The sequence below is a fragment of the Canis lupus genome, chromosome 30 (assembly GCF_011100685.1).
Source record: "Canis lupus familiaris isolate Mischka breed German Shepherd chromosome 30, alternate assembly UU_Cfam_GSD_1.0, whole genome shotgun sequence".
Lineage (NCBI taxonomy): Eukaryota > Metazoa > Chordata > Mammalia > Carnivora > Canidae > Canis > Canis lupus.
Window position 1 is genome coordinate 1,593,112 of NC_049251.1, and position 18,491 is coordinate 1,611,602.

The following is an 18,491-nucleotide window of genomic DNA, read 5'->3' on the forward strand; positions in this document are numbered from 1 at the left end:
CTTGATTTAGCCTTTAAAATGTTAAGAAAACAGCAATAAAGGCAGGAATTAGGCAGTGTTTTCAAGCTTACAGGTGCAGGACATTGCACTGGCCACTGAAATAAGCACCCGCCTGTATGTGTGCGTGGAGGGTGGTGGTTGTTCAATCATAAGGGGCCTAATTTCTGTTGTGATCAATGGAAAGGAAGAACTGCAACATTTACCTGTCGTTCCCTTCTCTCATAGGAACCACATGTGGGTGATTTCCTGACACAGGGCTGAAAAAAGTCTATAACACTATGCTGAGCCACTGGAACCACCTGAGAATGGGGCTGCAGACCTCATCCTGCCCCTTTACAGATCTCCCTAAGTCCCCATTTCTCCCCTTTATCCAGCCTCCCTGCCTCTCATGATCCTATCTTGCATCTTCCAAAGGAGGCTTAGAGTCTTTGTCAAACATGGTTATTTCAAAAGCTGAACTGCAGCTGAGGATGGGCACTGGGTGCTGAACCAGGTGGCACTATCTTGTTATAAGAGAACTATTAGCCACTTTTTAAAAATGCAGGCATCAGGTATCTCACCAACTAAACACTGAGTTGTTTGTTTGAGAGAGGGCATGTGTGTGTGAGTGGCAGGGGGTGGGGGTGGAGGGAGGGAGAGAGAATCTTAAGCAGGCTCCACACTCAACGCAGGGCCTGATACAGGGCTGGATCTCATGACCCTGAGGATCACGACCTGAGCTGAAATCAAGAGTCAGACATTTATGTGACTGAGCCACCCAGGCGCTCCCAAATACAGACTCCCTAATTGCAGTTCAATGTATGCGGAGCAGAGTTTGGCTGAAGTCCATCTCACTAGAAGCAGACTGAGAGTGTCCACAGCATTTGTGGGAAAGCTATCACACAGTGTACTGCTGGGTGGCAGGACATATGAGTCTGGGTGTGATTGGGAGGGGGTGGGTCTTGTTTCTGATCCAACCAGTTCTTCTTGTTGAAAGCAGGATGTATTTTCTAAAATACAAGTCATGTTGTTTTGCTTTTCTGCTTAAAACCCTCTGACGGTTTCCATTGCTCTTGGCTCTACAGAGAGGTCCTAAAATAGAACAGGTAAGAGCATGGCCTCTGGAGCCAGACTCTGTTGGATCCTGGCTCTGATGCTTACCAACCCCATGGCACTGAGCACATCAGCTAACCTTTCTGTGCCTCAGTTTCCCCTCCTATAACAGGGAGCAGTAACAAAAAAGGCATGTTCTGAGGGTCATGGTCACATGAGTGAATTCACAGTGCAACTGGGCCCACACCGATCATGTAGGAGTATGAACTTCTATCATTGGATGGTATATTAAGTATGGTAACATCAAGCATCAAGCCCAATTCCCTACCATCCCTCCTCACTCCCCAGGTGCTCCCCACTCAAGTACCCCATGATCCATCACAGCCACTTTCCCACTTCTCAAGCACACCATGCTCTCCTCATTGAAGCTCAAATGTTCCTGGCACACTCTTCTCAGTGCTGTGGCTGCTTGGCTTCTACTCTTCCCTCAGTTCATCACTCTACTGGGTGACCTTCCTGGTCCCCTGGTCAGGGTGAGTGGCTCCTCTCGCATGCACCTCCAGGCCCACTGTTCCGTGGGTGACCCCTTAACTCTCCCCCTAGCCTTTACCACCTCAGTCTTCTTCATACTGAGGGAGTGCATGGTCAATTCTGGCAGCCACCCAGCCAAGAACGCAGCCCCAAAATGAATGGGGAAAGATGCAGGTGGATCAGCCTCCAATCATCACCACCAATGGGAGCATGTTTCAAAATCTCCAGGTGGTGGCTCAGTTCTGCCTTATTTGTACACGCACTGGATGTGTGGGCCTTCTTCACCCATGTACTGATTACACGGTTTTCTGTTGTGTTTCTTTCTTTAGTATCTGAACTTAAAAATTTGATGACATAGAACTTTGTTAGGATCCACAGGTCTCTGGTAGTGTACTCTGTAGACCAGGGAGGCTGGGCCTCCATGTATAAGCAACACAGATATCCAGATATCCATGACTATGAAGTTGGCTCCCCCTGCCCATAGGAGATGCTCTGATCCTAAGTATCCTACTGTTGCCATTTGCTCACTTGTTACCACATTTTCATGGAGCATTGAAGAAGTTCTGGTGGAGACCCAGTCTCTAGTCTGCCTTTCCTTGGCTTGGCTGTGCTACAGGTAAGACAGAGTAAGTGCAGTGCCTCCCCAGGGCCAGTTACCTTCTCAAGATCTGGTTCCTCCAAGCCCAGCGCTAACTCGTTGTTGTCCATCACAGAGGAAGCTGCCACATCCAGTGGGGTAGATCCTCTCATTGAAGGGGATGCTGAGGAAGGAAGGATGGGGGCACACGTTTAGTGCCGCGCTGGGGTTGCAGTGCCCACTCACAGCCCACAGAGGGCAGCAAACAGTAAGCCTGGGTCCCATCACTGTTCTGAGGGGACCACCAGCCCAGCTTAAGACAGGCTCTGTTATGCTTTTCCCCACACTCATTACTGATTGTGAATATGGACTAAGTTACAATGTCAGTTGACAGAATTAGCCGGGATCATGTATTTTCAAGTACTTTTGTAACATGGTGCTTCTTGGGGGCCCCACTTCAGTGATCGCTGAAAAGGTAGTGATGTCACTTAGCCAACTAAGCTCAAATGACTTGGCCATTTCTAGGGTCACCACCTAGAATTTAAAGATAGCCTCAGACATCAGTAGCTCATATAGCTACATCAGGTCACCAATGTTGTCTTTGATTTCCCTTTGTTTAGTTCTTAGTCTAGAATTCAGAAAAACTTCTTTCCAAGAGGTTGGGAGTCTGAGGATGCATCAGAACACCCTGAGATTTCAGATTTCATGTGTGTGTATGTGTGTTTGAGTGAATTTCACAAACTTATTTGGTTTTCATCCAGGACAGTGAGTAAGGCATATGCACTGTGTTGCTTTTCTGGTGGTGCTGATGGATTTACACTGTTTGTCCACAGTTGCTCTTGGCCAATCCATCTTGCAGCCTAGGAGAGCACTGGCTGGTCAGCTGATGGGACACGTGTGCAGCCCACAAGCTAGCCTGCCAAGAAGGGGGTTGGATCTCCAACCTCGGCCTCATTAGCTCGCCAGTCAGCAGAGTGGGCTGGGGTGGGGGAAGCTGTGTCCCCTGACTACATCGACAATCTCAGGCAGGATATTCTAAGCCATGAGCCACTGGTTCCAAGGAAGACAAGGTAAAGCTGGTGACTATGCCAACACAAATCTGTCACCAGTTCTGGTTGGTAGCAATATCACCATTTAGGCTGGACGGCAGAGACATCACATGGTTATTTCATTTATTTTTAGATCAGGCAAATTTCTTCTTATATTTAAAAATACCTTAGCAGGTACGTAGTTTCTTTACCTTTACCTCCTAAGTGGTCAGCAGAGGGAGCGTCATCTCCAAGCCCAACTGTGGAAGGGATAACATGACATACCTAAGCCAACACTGCTATTCTCCAGCAGGTAACTTAGATGCTCAAACATGGCCTTCTGATTTTGCCGGCTGATTCGACAGAAATAGCAAAGGAAGCGGCAGCAGCTAGCAACCATTTTTGGAAAAGCAATCTGTAGGAAGAAGGAGGAAGTGTCAAGGAAAAGAATCTATCAAATCCTTTCTGAAAAGTCTGACTTTAAAGTCTTAGGGTGTACAGTCAATTGACTTCTACCTGTCCATACTGGTGTAAGCTCTGAAGAGTTTGGAAAATGAACTTTCTCCTTACTTCCAGTGTTTTCTAAGACTTATTCACTTATTCCAAGACAGAGAGTGGACACCTGAGAAGAGGCTTCCAAAAATATTGAGAGCTAATTATAGTTCCTGGAAGATCTCTCTTCCAAACAAAAAAGAGGTCAAACAAGAGTCCCAGACAGCCTCTGATGTCACGTGAAATTGCATGACCCTCCATCAGAACACTGCTTTCATCTGGGAAGGGAGTGGACACTCATCAGAGTGGTAAACTCTGATGAGAAAGTTCAGAAAGGGAGATGAGTGGTCGAGACAAATAATGCCCAGTCTCATATCAAACCGGAGCCCTCTGGGTAAAGGCAGGCCCCTAGAGCTGTGGGAGCCTGCTGCGCACTGCCCTCTCACATGGTCGAGCCTTCCCCCAGTGACTTGTGTTTTCTCCCCTGATTACCTCCGTTCTTGATGACTGCTCTCCAGTGGGCTCCTGTAGCACTTGTAACCCGATTCATAATATTTAGCACTGAGATGCCATCTTACGTTACTGCTGATTGCACTTGGCTTCTCTCCTTAACAAAGTAATCAGCATCTCTAGAGCCTGGCCACGTCTTAATTTTGATCCAATGATGCTCAATAAATGGTGTCTGTGTTAACCTTGCTCTGGATCCTAGAAAGCCCTTGATTTCCCCTTTAGAATTATGGGGCTGTGGTGCTCTCGAAAGTAAGGCTCTGAAAGTCACACACTACCTGCTTGCTGAGGCACACGGACATTTGCTCAGGGCTCTTCTGCAGGGAGACCACTGTCTCCAGGGACATGAAGGAAGCAAGTGAGAAGGAATGTGAGCTTGGCTTCTGTTCCATCCACCTGTCAATACTGGTGGAACCACTTTGCAAATCCTTCATTCCTAGGACACTGGTACTCTGGACTTTCCAAAACTGGAAAACATCTTCTTATCTCCTGCCTCAGGCCCTAACTCTGAGGAGGACCTCACACAAGTTAGGATAAGTGCCCAGGGAGATCCCCTGATAGTGGGCTTGTTACGGGGGCCTGGCAAGGAAAGCCAATATCCTTGGGAGCTTGGTGCGTGCAGAGGAAACACACGGACGCCTGAGCTGCCAGCATCATTATTAAGATCCTGCTCCCCCTTAGAGCAGTGTTTTCCTGACCCAGCACAAAATATACCAGGCTGTTCAGTGCAACCCGGAGGAATTCCATCTTGGAAGGCGCAGGGCTGAAGGGTATGGGAAGTAAACCTAGCAGGTGAACAGCCCTGGTGGAACGAGTGGGAAAAGCTCTAAGCTTCAGGAACCAGAGCTCTTATGCTGGCTGGATTCCATTCAGCAGCACTGTCCCGTCCCTTGGCTGTTTCCTGGCTTTATGGGCATCCCTCCCTCTCCCTGGGAAGGAGAACTGAGGCAACAGAGGCCAGCCATGTGGCTGTCAGCAAGCCCTCACATGCCCCTGCCCAGGGGCCAAGTTCCTGGTTCCTGAGGGCTAGGTTCTCCTTGGAGCATTACCTGGGACTTCTCTGCACCCAACACGTTCACCATCACCTCCATCACCGTCTCGTGCATGCCAAGGACTCTCATGAGGTTGGGGTGCTGGTAAAACACCTTATTGTTCATAATGTCTCTACGGTAAGGATCAGACACAGACTTTAGTGCTTGCTTAGATGAGTGCTGTGAAACTTCAGGGGTGAGGACACACAAATGCACAGACACATCAGGGTTAAGGAATGCAAACGTGACAGACTGAAAGGTTCTAAGAAGGCACTAGGCATTCGGGATATATGCGGAGTGCCTTTTTACAGACAATAGGAGTATTTTATGCTCTTTTATTTCTATGACGTTCTTTCTTTCTTCGAGACATTTCCTTCTAATGACACATTACACAGTTGTCCCTTTATCTTTGTGTTTATAATAGTTTTGAGACAGCCCGAATTACTGGACTTCTCTTCCTCTATGTATTCAGGGTCTTCTATTTTTTTTTTTTTTTTTTTTTGCCCATTTCTAGTTCTTATAGCTAATTCTCTACTTCATTTTTCCTAATGATAGGGCTGTATCCTTTTCTTAAAGGCAATTGTATATTAGGTACCTGAGATATTTTGGGACAGCAGTCCTCAAAAACCAGTGCAATTAACAATGAAATATAAAAAATTATATTCTGAAATCATTCAACATAAATTCACACATAATAAAGCTGCAGGCAAATTCAAATGCAAAAGCAGCATGTGATGTGGCTGTGTAAGCCCTCACAGGGTGGTTACTCTGCCTGTACCCTCTTCCCTGGGTGGTGGCAACTGTTAAGAGGAGATACCACAAGATTTTATTGCTGCTGTGTCTACTGCAAAGGCTGGGGGAGAAGCTAATTCTGCAGTTTTCTTTTCCCATAAAAGTCTCTTCATTTCCAGTACATGATTCTTCCTTGGAAATGAATTTGAGGAATGGGTGCATCCCCCCCGCCCCAGCCCAAGGCTCCTCAAAGTCCCTCTTCTGGGCCTTGCTCAGGTGGTGCTCCAGGGTGGTGGGATGGAACATGGAGCAGCAAGGTCACAGTCCCAGTTCTCGCCTGTAATCAGGTAACACTGTGGGGTGGTCAGCTCACGTCTTTGGGCTTTGGTTTTCTCATCCACAAAATGGAATACACCATCTAATTAAAGGGAATCTTTCTGATGTCTAGGATGCTATCTTTTTGACAGCACAGCTTCTCAGGGAGAGCTGTGCACTGTTGTAATAGGGAAAGGTGTCTTTCAGAACTGACAAAAATGACTCTCTGGGTGAGTCCGGAGCAAAGGGAGGGATCAGCTGACAGTTTCTCAGAGGGAAGTCTCAGAAGAATTCCAGTCAAAAGCTCAAAACATTTCTCTTCTTGTTGAGTTGAACACATGGTCCCTTCCTCTGAATTTTTTTTCATTGCCTTCCTGGGGCTATTTTCTTCAGATATGAACCAAATAACTGCTTTTCCCTAAGACTCCTTTCTACTACTTCTGGCAATGTCCCTTCAGCCCCGTAGCCTGCAGTCTGGTCTCACAGGTTATCAAAGGTGACTGATCCACCAAGAACTTACCCCCTGAGGAGTGAAATCAGGCTGGCAGCACACAGGGATTTCATATGATTGGATTCTGGAACATCTACATAACAAGGTAAACCAGTTTTCCTGCCTGAAGCTCTTCTGAGGGACTTGCAAGGAACTGAGAATGACCTACCCCAGCCCATTGATCATGAGCAGCTCCTCTTCCTTGCCCATCCTGACACTGAGGAGGCAGCGGATCTGGCCCAGGGCAGCCAGCAGATTGATGGTATCGCTCACGGAGGCCTGACTGATGGTATAGGTCTTCCGCAGGGCTTGCAGCAGCTCCCCAATGCTGTCGTACTGCCTCTGCAGGAGGGTGAACATCATCCGGACCAACTCCGCATCCTGGATCTGGTCCTCTTGGGCCCAGCGGATCATGGTCTGTGAGATGAGCTCCTTCAAGGTTGCTGGAAGGACAAGAGGGAGGACCAGTACTGTGGCTGGCATGGCTCAGGAAGAGCTGTGTGCCTCAGCCACCCCACTTGAAAATGACACAACATCAGTGGTCAGGGGTAAAGCATTCTTTTCCTGAGGGTGGAATATGGCATGCAGAGAAGTGAAACATCATCACAGCACATAGATGTGGGCCACACTACAAGGAAAGAATATCACAGTTTTGAACTGAGGGTACAAAATAGTTTATTTTGACTAAATGACATTTGAACCGATACTGGAGATAGAAGACCAAGTAAGACACCTGTCCTTGTCTTCAGGCTGCTCACAAACCAGTTCTTTACATTTTCACTTGATTTTATAAAACAATTTTGTCTATATTTGATGACACGGTATAATCAATACTAAAATGTGCAAGCGCCACGGGACAGAGTAGGTAGTAATTATTTGGGGTCAGGGTGGGGGCAAAGGCATGAGAAGGTGGCACTGGTCACTGGCCCTCTAGAGTCAAGTGATAGTAAGCACTGGATTTTCTCTACCATGGATACTGTTCTCCAAGTACTTTATATATATCACGTACCATGAACTGGATAAGCCATGCCACTGACTCAGGAATTCTAGGAGATATTTTGGATGACATACACATAAAACTATGTTAGGAGACAGAGTGACGTGGATGGAGAACGTTCTATTAGGTCTGCAGACTCTGCAGACTCTGCACTGGGACTGCTGGACATCATCCCCACTGAACTGACTGTGTTGCCTTGATCTTTGGCAGGGGTCAGCTAACACTGCATCATGACCACTTTCACAAGCATCAGCAGAAAAGCCAGGATGGTTTTGAATGCAGACGTTATTGGGGCTTATGCTGGGTGCACAGAAATACTACTGGCCACACTGTAGAGGAGAGGTCACCGAAGTGGGATGCAATCAGCTACGGGGCCTTCGGAGTTTGGACCAAGTGGCTTCTGTAAAGTGCCGACTGGCATTGGTGTGGGAGGACGGTCAGGAGGGGAGGCAGGTCTCAGGTGGAGGACAGGGTAAAAGCGGGCTCACTAGAATGGCTGGGAGGGTGCTGCTCACCCCTCCCCATGTCTCTTAAACACACACTTCCATAAAATGCCACTGTAGGCGTGAGGAATGCTGCTTGTAAATCACAACTGCCTCCAAGTCTGGCCTCTGCCTATCACACTCCCACAAGGTATGGTAGACCCAAGATCCTTAATCCAGACCTGGAGATAAAGGCCAAGCTTAGAGGACAATGACGGTCACTCAGGGCATCAGTGAAGAGATGGGGACTAGGCACAGATGGATGCGTCTGGTAGCCGGTGCCAACCCCAGTAGTCTAGTTCTCTAGCTCCATTTCATATGTGGCAGATTTCTGCTCTACATACACTCTTGGCTCATCACAAGGATATGAAAATAGAACTTGGTTACCAAAGCTTCAAGGAGATCTGGAAGGAAAAGATGAATGTGACTTACTGCTGGGTCTATCAATCCTGTGGGTGCCATAGGTTCAGATTGGTGGGGGAGGAGGCTGCAAAACTTACAAAAGAGTCCCCAGAGAAGGGAGAGGCAATGTCAGAAGATGTTCCTAAGAGACCTCGCCAAGCAGAGATTGCTGACTGTTAGGTTACGTAGTGTCTCCATCCTTTGGGGCAAAATCTGTTATTGTTGGGCCAGGCTGGGCTCCTGTCAGGAACCTGTTTCCTCACTGACAAAGTGTAAGAGCTCCTATTTCTCCCAGTTCACAGGCATGGTGAGGAATGAAAGCATGACAAAACCATACAACAGACACTCCCAGACCCACTGTTAAGTTTTCTAGTCCTATACGTACAATCCCCCGAGGCCTATGTCATGACCTGAAAGAACAATGGTTTTCTCCACTAACAACCAAGTTCTCTGCCAAGATAATAACACATCACAGTTCCTGCAACAGATGAAAAGAAACAACCAGAACTGTCAGCCAGCTCAAGGACCATCCTCTCACCAACAGGGAGTTTACAGAGACATAAGGAAACCACCTAAATATTAGTTTTCCCTTGACCTGGCTTTCAGATTAGTTCAGGATTTGGGTGAGCTCTTAGCCACACACTGATGTCATAATCCAAATCAGCATTTATAGAGAAGGGAACACTCACAGCAAAACACGTCTTGAGAAGGCACATGTGAAAGGAGACAGCCCTTCCTTTCCCTGAGAAAGGGGAGCAGGAAGCACCAGAGTTCTCTGTCCAGGCCAGCCTTCCAGTAAGTGTGAGGGAATGGGAGAAACAATTGTGTGTGGGTCATCAAGTGGAAGCTCAGGTAAAAAGAAAACATGGCCCTAAGACCCTGACAAAAAAAGCAAGAGTCAGGGTGGTGTTATAGATGGACAGATGTCATTCTGTGGAAGGGATGGCATTTGAGGCCTTTCTCATAGGACAGGGTCTCAAAATTCGAGATGGAGGTCCAGAAACTGAGAGAGAGAATAACTGTGAAAAGAAAGAAGACTGGGGAGAGATGGCAGGGGAGGAAATATTCCCAAGAGCTCTGAAAGCACAGTGTATTTTGTGGCCTGACATACACTTAGACCTAGCACCCACCCAGCAAACCTAGGCTGAATCAATGAATTTCTAATGCTCTGAACACCCCTGAGACTGAGAAAACGGTGCTTCACACCCGTGGCAGCAATGCTTTTGAAAATTCCTCAAATTTTAATTAGCCCCCACGAAACAGCAGCAGGGTGGCATAAATTTACCAGGGTCCAGAGGTTTAAAAAATAATATGTTTTCTGGAATGTGGTAGGCTCTCCATATACCTGTACAGCTGAGGATTAAAATAATTAATGCATATAACCACGTCTGGCACATATTATGAGCTTAAAAAGGTTAACTATTCTACTGTCTATACCAGGAGTTGTAAAAGTGTGGTTCCCAGACCCTTAGGGATCCCAGGTCCTTTAGGTGGTTTGTGAGGCCAAACATGTCTCCATAATAATCCTAAATTGTTCTTTGCCTTTTTCACTGTGTCAACAGCTGGCCTGATGGTGTAGACACATGTGGGTGAAACTGGCGGTGCCTCAGAGTGAATTAGGTAGTAGAACAAAACACCAAGTGTACCACTGTATCCCCAAGGTGCCCAGTTTCACATAAGAATGTCCCACATGAAATATAAAAATAATTAATTTTATTAGTAATAAACTCTTGAGTATGCCTCTTTCTAATCTTATATGGGATAAAGAGGGAAGTATGCCTACAACACTTCTGCTGCAAATGGGAGGACAGAGGATTTTGTGAGAAATGCTGGCTGGAGTCGTGTGCTACACTGGCTGCTCATTTCATGGATGCTATTTTTAGTTAAAAGAACACAGACAAGCCAGGCTGCTTCATCAGACTTGGGTGAATGACAGACATGTTCTTATAAATGAAAGAAGCAAGCTCTTCACTTCAAGGAAAACAACGGATAGTATCTGTTGCCAATAATATAACTTGAGCTTTCAAGTGAAAAATTAGAATTTTAGAAAATGTTTATCGGCCACAGTGAGTTTGACAGCTTCCCAGTACTTAAAGACTTTCTGATTAAATTGTTGATGTTAACAAGTGCGATTTCTAAAATATTTTACAATGAAATATGTCAACATTTGGAAGTGCTGCATTAATTGGTGAGCCAACACTTTCCCAATGACCAAAGCCTTATGTTACGAGAACATTCAAGAAAGGGGAACACTGTTGTACTGTTGGTGGGAATGGGAACTGGTGCAGCCACTCTGGAAAACTGTGTGGAGGTTCCTCAAAGAGTTAAAAATAGAGCTACCCTACGACCCAGCAATTGCTGGGCACAGAGAGGGAGGCATGGCTGGGGATTTACCCTAAAGATACAGATGCAGTGAAACGCTGGGACACCTGTACCCCAATGTTCATAGCAGCAATGTCCACAATAGCCAAACTGTGGAAGGAGCCTCGGTGTCCATCGACAGATGAATGGATAAAGAAGATGTGGTCTATACATACAATGGAATATTACTCAGCCATTAGAAATGACTATACCCACCATTTGGTTCGACGTGTATGGAACTGGAGGGTATTATGCTGAGTGAATGAAGTAAGTCAGTTGAAGGACAATCATCACATGGTTTCGCTCATATGGGGAATAAAATAGTGAAAGGGATTATAAGGGAAAGGAGGGGAACTGAGTGGGAAAAATCAGAGAGGCAGACAAACCATGAGAGACTCCTGACTCTGGGAAACAAACAAGGGTAGTGGCAGGGGAGGTGGGTGAGGGATTGGGGTAACTGGGTGATGGGCACTGAGGGGGGGACTTGACGGGATGAGCACTGGGTGTTATACTGTATGCTGGCAAATCAAACTCCAATAAAAAATTTTTAAAAAGACCCATTCAAATGGAAGACAGACCAATGAGTTTTTATATAACCAGGTACAAAACTTCCTTAATGTGGTTTCAGATGCTACCTGGCAATGAACTTTTGAAAACCTACTACTGGTTGAGTTTTGATATAGTATCAAAGAAGAAAAAGCATAATTACCTGAAGAGGTTATAAAAACACTCTCCCCCTTTCCAACTATGTATCTCTTTGAGACCAGTTTCCTTCCTATTTTTTAGAAGAACCCAGCTACTTTCTATTAAGTCAGGCATTTGAAATTCATAAAAATGCAAAACAATGTCACTCATCTCATTATTTTTGCTTTGTTTTGAAAAATTTAGTCACTTCTCACAGAAGTAGAAGTATATCATTCATATAACATAATGGGGTTTGTTATTTTTATATATATATTTTTAAGTTTCTTATTTATTTATGATAGGCAACAGTGAGAGAGAGAGAGGCAGAGACACAGGCAGAGGGAGAAGCAGGCTCCATGCACCGGGAGCCTGACGTGGGATTCGATCCCGGGTCTCCAGGATCGCACCCTGGGCCAAAGGCAGGCGCCAAACCACTGCGCCACCCAGGGATCCCGGTTTGTTATTTTTAAATGAATTCAATATTTTAAAAATTTCTCAGTTTTAAATTCTAATTCAGTAATATTGATATATTCCACATAAGCTAAAGTTTTTGGAGGTCTTTGATTATTTTTAAGAGGGCAAAAGGGGTCTTGAGACCAAAAGGTCTGAGAAGCGCTGATTTATACAAAAGGGTATAAAGGCTGAGGTGATGGCCATGACCAGGAAGCAAAGCTTTCCCTCCCCCTAAGATGGAACCCTGTTCCATGGGGCTGTGTGATTCCAATCAGGTCGCGGACATCTGAACTTGGAAGGCTACAGCTTAGGAACCTGTCTGTGTGTGTTTCTGAATGGAAGGTAGACTAAAAGCGAGAGTGTAAGATGAGTAAGACATCTTACACTGAGAAATAAAATGAGGATTAAAGAAGCATTATTTTGAAAATGGATCCTGGCTGCCAGGAAGGACCCCAGCCACTGTTCCCTCATCACCCAGGGGGACTCCCTGCCACACTAGAGGGCTCTAGGTGCTTTCCTCTTTATATCAATTTGGATACAAGCTCAGTCACCTTCAGAGCAAAGAGGGGGGCAGGTGGCTTTCACCCCTAGGCTGAATGGCTTTGTTGGGCCTGCTTGCAGCCAGTGAAATTGGGCACACAGAGAAGTGGGCACAGAGAGGGAGGCACTCAATTCTGTCCCACAGTAGCTGATCCTTCAGCAGTGATGCTATTAATGCTGGAAACCAGGGCTGTTGCCTACAGGAGGCTTTGTTTTGCAGTCACCATGTATCCAGGCCCCTGGACAAATGTCATTCATAAGTTCCTACTATCCTCATCTGAGTAGCTGAGTTAGCTCCAGTTCTGTCTACCCTGAACTGAGCTAACTAATTGAATGGTTAGCGCTGAGGTCAGTAGTCGTTGTGAAGCTATTTCAAGACACAATGATTATCTGTCGTAGCTTAGCTGGGGAAACGAAATACACACCCGTGAGGCATTTAATGAGAAAGCAAATATAAGATAACTGGTAAAACCGTGCTATCCAAGACATTTAGGAAATAATTCACAAGAAGGTACAACTTCTCTAGTAATACAGAAATTCAAAAGAAATTAGAGAAATGATCAGATCTTCTAGCCTTACATATTTTCCCAATGGGTCCTCCATCTAAAGCTCTTGATATTTCTTGAAGAGGTCCATATTGTACAGAGACGAAAGAAGCAGGGAAAAAGCAGCTGTCTCATGAAGTTAAGAGGGGCCCTCCTGGGGATGGATGAAATGGCCTGATGGGAAAGACACCTTTCTTTGTTTCTGGCTACTTGGAAGGCCATATTCTTTCAAGAGCTGATTCACACAGGCAGTCCCTGTAGTAGTAAATACTTTTACGTTTCTCTGGTATCACTGGTGGAATGCTGACAAATTTGGTAGGATTTTCAAACAGCAAAGGGAGTCAATTCTTGAGATACATTTGAACCTCTTTCATAACCATAGATTAAGAGCAGTTACAGCTAAATACTGATTTCAGTTCTGCTGCTTTTCTAAGTTCCTCTTTGGAAATGCTGCCCTTTAATGACCAAAAAGACACTTTACTGTGCATAAGAAACATGACTCTGGAGGGAGAAAGACTCCAGGAGAAAGGCAGGGTGGGGTGGAGAGGTTAACTCTATAGTTGGCTGTAATATATGGCCTTGTTTTACTCCCTGTGACCCCCCGCCCCACATACATGCACACGTGTCTCATAACCCCACTCATATCCCCCACCACACATGATAAACTTGTTTTCAGTCCTTGCCACAGTTCTAGGATTTCCATCCACTGATTTGCCTGTTTCAAGAAGATCCTGTCAAGTGCACTAGATGGTGTAGCTTGTGAGGTTTTTAAAAAGCTGTAGTGTTGGTTTGTGTTTTTTTAAGATTTTATTTATTTATTCATGAGAGACACACAGAGAGAGGCAGAGACACAGGCAGAGGGAGAAGCAGGCTCTCTGTAGGGAGCCTGATGTGGGACTCCATCCCAAGACCCCAGGGTCACGCCCTGAGTCGAAAGTAGACACTCAATAACTGAGCCACCCAAGGCACCCACACTATAGTGTTTTGTTTCAAAAAGCAAAAAGATGTGTGATCAAGCATTTGTTTTCTGATGAAAAAGGAATCAAAGAACACAATGTCTTAGTGAAGCCAGTCACGTACACGTGGTTCCCTTGATAATTACAAATGGCTTCATTTAAGAAATTATTATTAACGTTTGAACTTGCTGCACTTTTGCAATTAGTGTAATTAGGGATAGTCACATTTAGGCAATATATCAAACGCATGATCTAGAAACTGCGTTTTAAGTAATTGTTTAGGCTAACTCAGAAAGAAAGTATTTTTAAGGTACTGTCTTGTGTAAGGAAACATGATCCCTGAAAGCTACTGTAAAAGAAAAATAGCTACTTCACTATTTGATTTCTGGAGTAGCCAGACATCACAGATGAGAAGAGAGCGCTAGAAGTGTCCTTACAGTTAGCCTTAGTACATGGGTTTGTGGGCTCAGGTATTGTTCATTATTGAGTTATTTACTTCCTTCCACTTGTCATTTTGTAACCTGCTACTGATCCTCAGACCCCAAGCCTACGTTCTGTGACTCTTACAAGAAAGTTCTCCAAAGTGACCCCCTATACTTGGTAAAACTCTTTTCCAAATGGTCAAATTACCAGCTTTGCAATGGTGACCGAAATAAGAAAAAAGCCATCTCTTCTCATGGTGCGGGTTTACAGTTTTAGGCTGCTGGGGTCTGGAAAGAATTTTTCCTTTTCATCCCTACATTTAGATTACAGTCCAAGTGGCCATCGTGCACCAAAATACAAGTTAATACCAAAGAGCAAATGTTGGCCACTGGCAAACCAAGTCCCTGAAGCTTACAGATTCCCAACCAATGCTGGTGTTAAAGTTCTGTGAGTGTGCTCCTATATTTGGGTTAGTTTTGGAAGAAAAAGTCTTTCAATTACACTGACAAGCAGAGCAAACAAAACTGCACTGTACTTAGGTTAAACTTAGAAAGCAATTTATAATGCTCAGATTTACAATGGGAAAAGAAAAATAATTATGTGCATCTAAATTATGTACACTTATTTTTAAATTCTAGGTGATTAAAAAGTCAGCTTGTCGTAGGCTATCAATGCTCTGGAGGCATTAACAAATGGTTGATCATTTCCAAGTATAAATAATCGGTTGTTTTGACCTCTGCTTTCTTCCTCCCTGTGGTGGGCTGAATAATGACCCCCCTTCTCCTCCTCCCAATTTTTAGAACCTGTGAACATGTTACCTTATATAGCAAAAGGCACTCTGCCTTTATGATTAAATTAAGGATCTTGAGATGGGAAGATTATCCTGAATTATCCAGATGAGCTCAAGATAATCCTAAGGCTTCTTCTAAGAGGGAAGTAGGAAGGTCAGAGTCTGAGAAGGAGATGTGTTGACAGAAGCAGAGGTGGGACCGGTACCATTCCTGGAAGAATGGTCACAGAATGCAGGAGGCCTTTGGAACCTGGCAAATGCAAGAAACTGGTTCTCCCCTAGAGCCTCCAGAAGGAAGGCAAGACTACTAAACCCGTTTTAGACTTGTGACCTCCAGAGCTGGGGGATAATCGATTTGTATTGTTTGAAGGCACTAAGTTTATGGTAATTTGTTGCAGCATCGACAGAAAACTAATATGCTATCACAGGTAGAAGAGCCCCAGTTTAGGATACTCGAGGCTGCGGGTGAAACTGGAGAGGCCCTGCTAGCAAGCTGCTATGGGAGAGTTCACAGATCCTCCAAGACGTCCAGTTCTAAGTTTTTGTTGAGGCAACTGGAGTGACAGGGCTGCTGACACTCTGATGTCTGGTAGGATCTGGCCCAGAGCTTGTGTCAAAACCAGAACAATATTAAATGCGGGAAGCACCAAATGCACAACTGCTGTGGCCCCTTGGATAGTGTACCCAGAGTGCAGAGAGCCTGTTTGCTAGTTCCCATAACACAGCTTTTTGGCCTGTACTTCCCTCTGGACATAGAGAGCTAGAACTGCTGGCATTTTAACAGTAACCATCGAGTAATAGGAGCTAAAGATGATAGCCATCAGGGCATGAGGAACATTCCTAACTGCATATCAAGAATCCATTGGCTTAAAAAAAAAATCCATTGGCTGTTTCTTCCTTCCTAACAGAACTGATTTTGTATCGATATCTGCCTGTGTCTTATGGCCCATGAAAACCGACCCAACCCCACTTCGCAGGTCGGCTCTGCTGATATAAGTCAACCAGCACAGTTTATTTTCTAGGTCATCTTCAACAATTCACGAGTTGGCCTATGACCAAGTTCTTCAATCAAAGGTGATCTCAGGATCCTTGTCTTGAATACCAGGGCAGGAGAACTTTTCCCTTGGAAACTGTAGCATGTAGATGTGAGGCCTAGAACTGCAGCCACCATCCTGCCATCAGCCTGAAGGCAAAGCTAGAATGTGGATGACTGGGGAGACTGAGCACAGCTGTGGGATCAGCTCAACCCAGTGGCTGGCTCCATCTCTAATGCCAGGTATGCCCGTCAGTGAAGTCTTTTATTGGCTCACTCTATCTGAGTTGGATTTTCTGTTCTTTTTTTCTGAAAGCATCTGAAATGATAAAGGTGGAGATAAAGTTCTTCTGACCTATACTTTGTATATTTATTTTAGAAGCTGGAAGGTATACAAACTTCTAGGTACTGGAATATTAAACTGAGCACTATTTTATTGAATCCTTAGACTCCCTGCCCCCATGGGTAGGAATATCATTATCCCCTTTTATAGATCAGGAAACTGAAACATGTGGAGGTTAAGAAACTGGCCTAACATCATAATTAGTAAATGGTAGAGTTGGGACTCAAACCTTATCTGCTGGAATCTAAACTCATCTACTTTTCCAGCTGAGACTTGCTTACTTTCTTCCACTTCACAAAATCCTGAAAAAGTTATCTTTATTAATGCTTTAAATTTATATTATCCTGTGTGGATGCTGTCTTAAACAATAAAGCAGATTCAGAAATAAACCCTGAAAATCACGAAGCTTTGGCTCTTTTTCTAGCTGGCCCTGAGCTAGGAAAATAATTCTACATTTCCAGAGTCTTGATTTTTTTCCACTAATAAAATCAAGTTAGCAAAATAAAATTCATGTTGAAGGAGATGAACATAAGGACAATGGGGTGACAAGAGTGCTGACTGCTTTGTTTCCGTTGTGTGACCTTGGCCAAGTTGCTTTCCCTCTCCGGGTCTCTATCATCTTCTACCAAGATGCGATGGCCTAACACTCTAGAATTCCGTATCTACCCGACCTGTGGAGCTCTGGAAAGGGTTGTACCAATTTATTCAGTTAGCAAATGAACATCTATGCTTCACCAGGTTAAAGTAGTGAGCTCCATGAATCCCCCCCCCCACCTTGTAATGCCCACTAGCCCTATCCACCCAGATTGCTACTACCCAGGTTGCTTTTACTAATAGTAAAACTGGAGATCAAAGAAAATCTTGAAAAATCAGATTTTTGAAACAAAATCTTAAAATCTAGTGGTCGCTGACCACAGTGAGGGACCACTGTCAAGATATCACCCCGCGCCACTCAACATTCACGTGGGAGAGATGGGCAGGGGTGACTTGATGGCTTTTTTGATGACTGTCCTGATTGCTGACAGATAAGGGACCCTTCCCCTGTTGGGGTCAGATGGCACAATAGCTGCTTCTTGATTTGGTGGTGAGAGTTAACAGGAAGGTCTTCCACTCTCTGCACCGGGTCTTTGAGCATCCTCTGGGCCAACAGTATGGTGGGCTCCACCAAGTGGCCATGATGCCTGCTCTTGATCAGTGGAGGTCAGGGAGGAAGGTAAACCCACTGACTCAGGAGATTTGGAAAGTTCCTCAGGCTAATTTCTTTTTGCTTTCCTGGTGCCAGGCCGCAGGGTGCAGGAGGCACCACTTGTTCTTCCTTTTAGAGGAACGAGGATGTCACTGGGGTCCTGAAGGCCCAGATCACCAGGCTCTCTGGAGCACTGCTCTTGAGGCTGCTGTTTACCGCTGTCCTAGGGCCCCATGGGGGGCGGGGGGGGCCGTGGTACAGGCCCGTCCTGCGCTCCCGGGACCACCGCCGCGCCCCGCGCCTACTGTCCCAGCTCCACAGTTGGCTTTGGACGCGTACCCTGGTGCCCCTCCAGGCCCTCCTCCTGCCCACCGCGACTGCGGCGGCCGCTGTGCGCCAGGAGCTGCCCGCGTCCGCCCCGCGCACACGGCGCCGCGGGGTAAGGAGGGCCCGGCCCAGCCCGCTGCCGCCCGGGCCGGTGCCTCGTCGGGGCAGGCGCTCCGCAGCCGCCGGAGCCCGGGAGCCCGCAGGGCGCCGCCGCCAGCCGCCTCCGCGCCAGCC

At 45.8% G+C, this 18,491-nt stretch overlaps 1 protein-coding gene across 3 annotated transcripts in view; it reads right to left on the reverse strand.

Moving 5' to 3' along the window:
- Nucleotides 1-18,491, reverse strand: part of RYR3 (ryanodine receptor 3) — a 518,005-nt gene that overhangs the window by 142,097 nt on the left and 357,417 nt on the right. For all 3 annotated transcript variants that reach the window (XM_038579912.1, XM_038579911.1, XM_038579910.1), the window contains exons 39-42: nucleotides 6,905-7,178; nucleotides 5,217-5,331; nucleotides 3,454-3,583; nucleotides 2,221-2,324 (exon numbers count right to left, since the gene is read on the reverse strand). In XM_038579912.1, the coding sequence (XP_038435840.1) occupies nucleotides 2,221-2,324; nucleotides 3,454-3,583; nucleotides 5,217-5,331; nucleotides 6,905-7,178 (623 nt within the window). The remainder of the gene's footprint in view (nucleotides 1-2,220; nucleotides 2,325-3,453; nucleotides 3,584-5,216; nucleotides 5,332-6,904; nucleotides 7,179-18,491) is intronic.